Genomic DNA, 1,012 nt, shown 5'->3' on the forward strand with positions numbered 1-1,012 from the left:
ATTTAGTCTTTGCAACTTTACAGATCTTCTTTATGCACCAAGAGCTTGTAACACTCCAAAGAGAAAGTAAAAATTGAAATCGCATCATATGACCCCTTTAAGAGGTTCTGTAGGATTTCCTCTCCATTGTGTTAAACACAGGCTGGATGAAGGGTTCTGCTCCCTGAGGGGCACATACAAACCCACAGACTTGATTGTGTCATTAACCCTTGCGGTTGCTGGCTAGTGCTTTGTTTATTAGTTCAGACAGTTGAGTCAATAATTCTGCACTGATGCTTTTTGAACTGGATTTTTTTTGCAGGTGGAATATGTGAAACTACTGAATAGGTACCCTGAAAAGAAGTCCGTTCTGGGAACTCTTTATTTGACTGCTACTCACCTTATCTATGTGGAACAAACCAACAACACACGCAAAGAAACATGGGTAATGTAGGCCAGTGGGAACAATATACGTAATAGTCTTCTACTTATCTGTTGTTGGGTCTTTTAGAAATACACATCATTCTCGATATGTCTGATAACAGTGGATATATCAATCCCATGTGTTTGAAGGTGCTGCATCATCACATCATGTCGGTAGAGAAGCTTCCATTAACTGCACATGGTTGTCCGCTCCTGATCCGCTGTAAAACCTTCCAGCTGCTTCATCTGCTGTTCCAAAGAGAGAGAGATTGTCAGGATGTCTATCAGTCACTTCTGCGTCTGTTTCAACCAGGTGCACAAACCACACACACACACACACGTTTGTTTCGCTATCTTTTATTGCATAGACTTCCATTGATTTTATATCGGGTTAATGATATTTTCTATCACCTAACCCAACCCCTACCACCCCTAAACTTACCCGTCACAGAAACATATGCAGAACACTAGATTTAAATAAAAACATCTTTGGCTGATTTGTAAGCCTTTTTAACTAGTGAGGACTAGTGGGTTGTCAAAGTATTTTAGTATAGAAGACATTTGGTCCTCACAAATATAGTCAAAACAAGTACACACACACAAACAGATA

General features: G+C 39.8%; 1 protein-coding gene across 2 annotated transcripts in view; it reads left to right on the top strand.

The window, feature by feature from the left end:
- LOC107663233 (myotubularin-related protein 8-like) overlaps positions 1–1,012 on the top strand; it is a 10,601-nt gene that overhangs the window by 1,977 nt on the left and 7,612 nt on the right. For both annotated transcript variants that reach the window (XM_016453417.1, XM_016453418.1), the window contains exons 2-3: positions 302–424; positions 553–715. In XM_016453417.1, the coding sequence (XP_016308903.1) occupies positions 302–424; positions 553–715 (286 nt within the window). The remainder of the gene's footprint in view (positions 1–301; positions 425–552; positions 716–1,012) is intronic.

The sequence above is a fragment of the Sinocyclocheilus anshuiensis genome, unplaced genomic scaffold, assembly GCF_001515605.1.
Source record: "Sinocyclocheilus anshuiensis isolate Anshui unplaced genomic scaffold, SAMN03320099.WGS_v1.1 scaffold1301, whole genome shotgun sequence".
NCBI lineage: Eukaryota > Metazoa > Chordata > Actinopteri > Cypriniformes > Cyprinidae > Sinocyclocheilus > Sinocyclocheilus anshuiensis.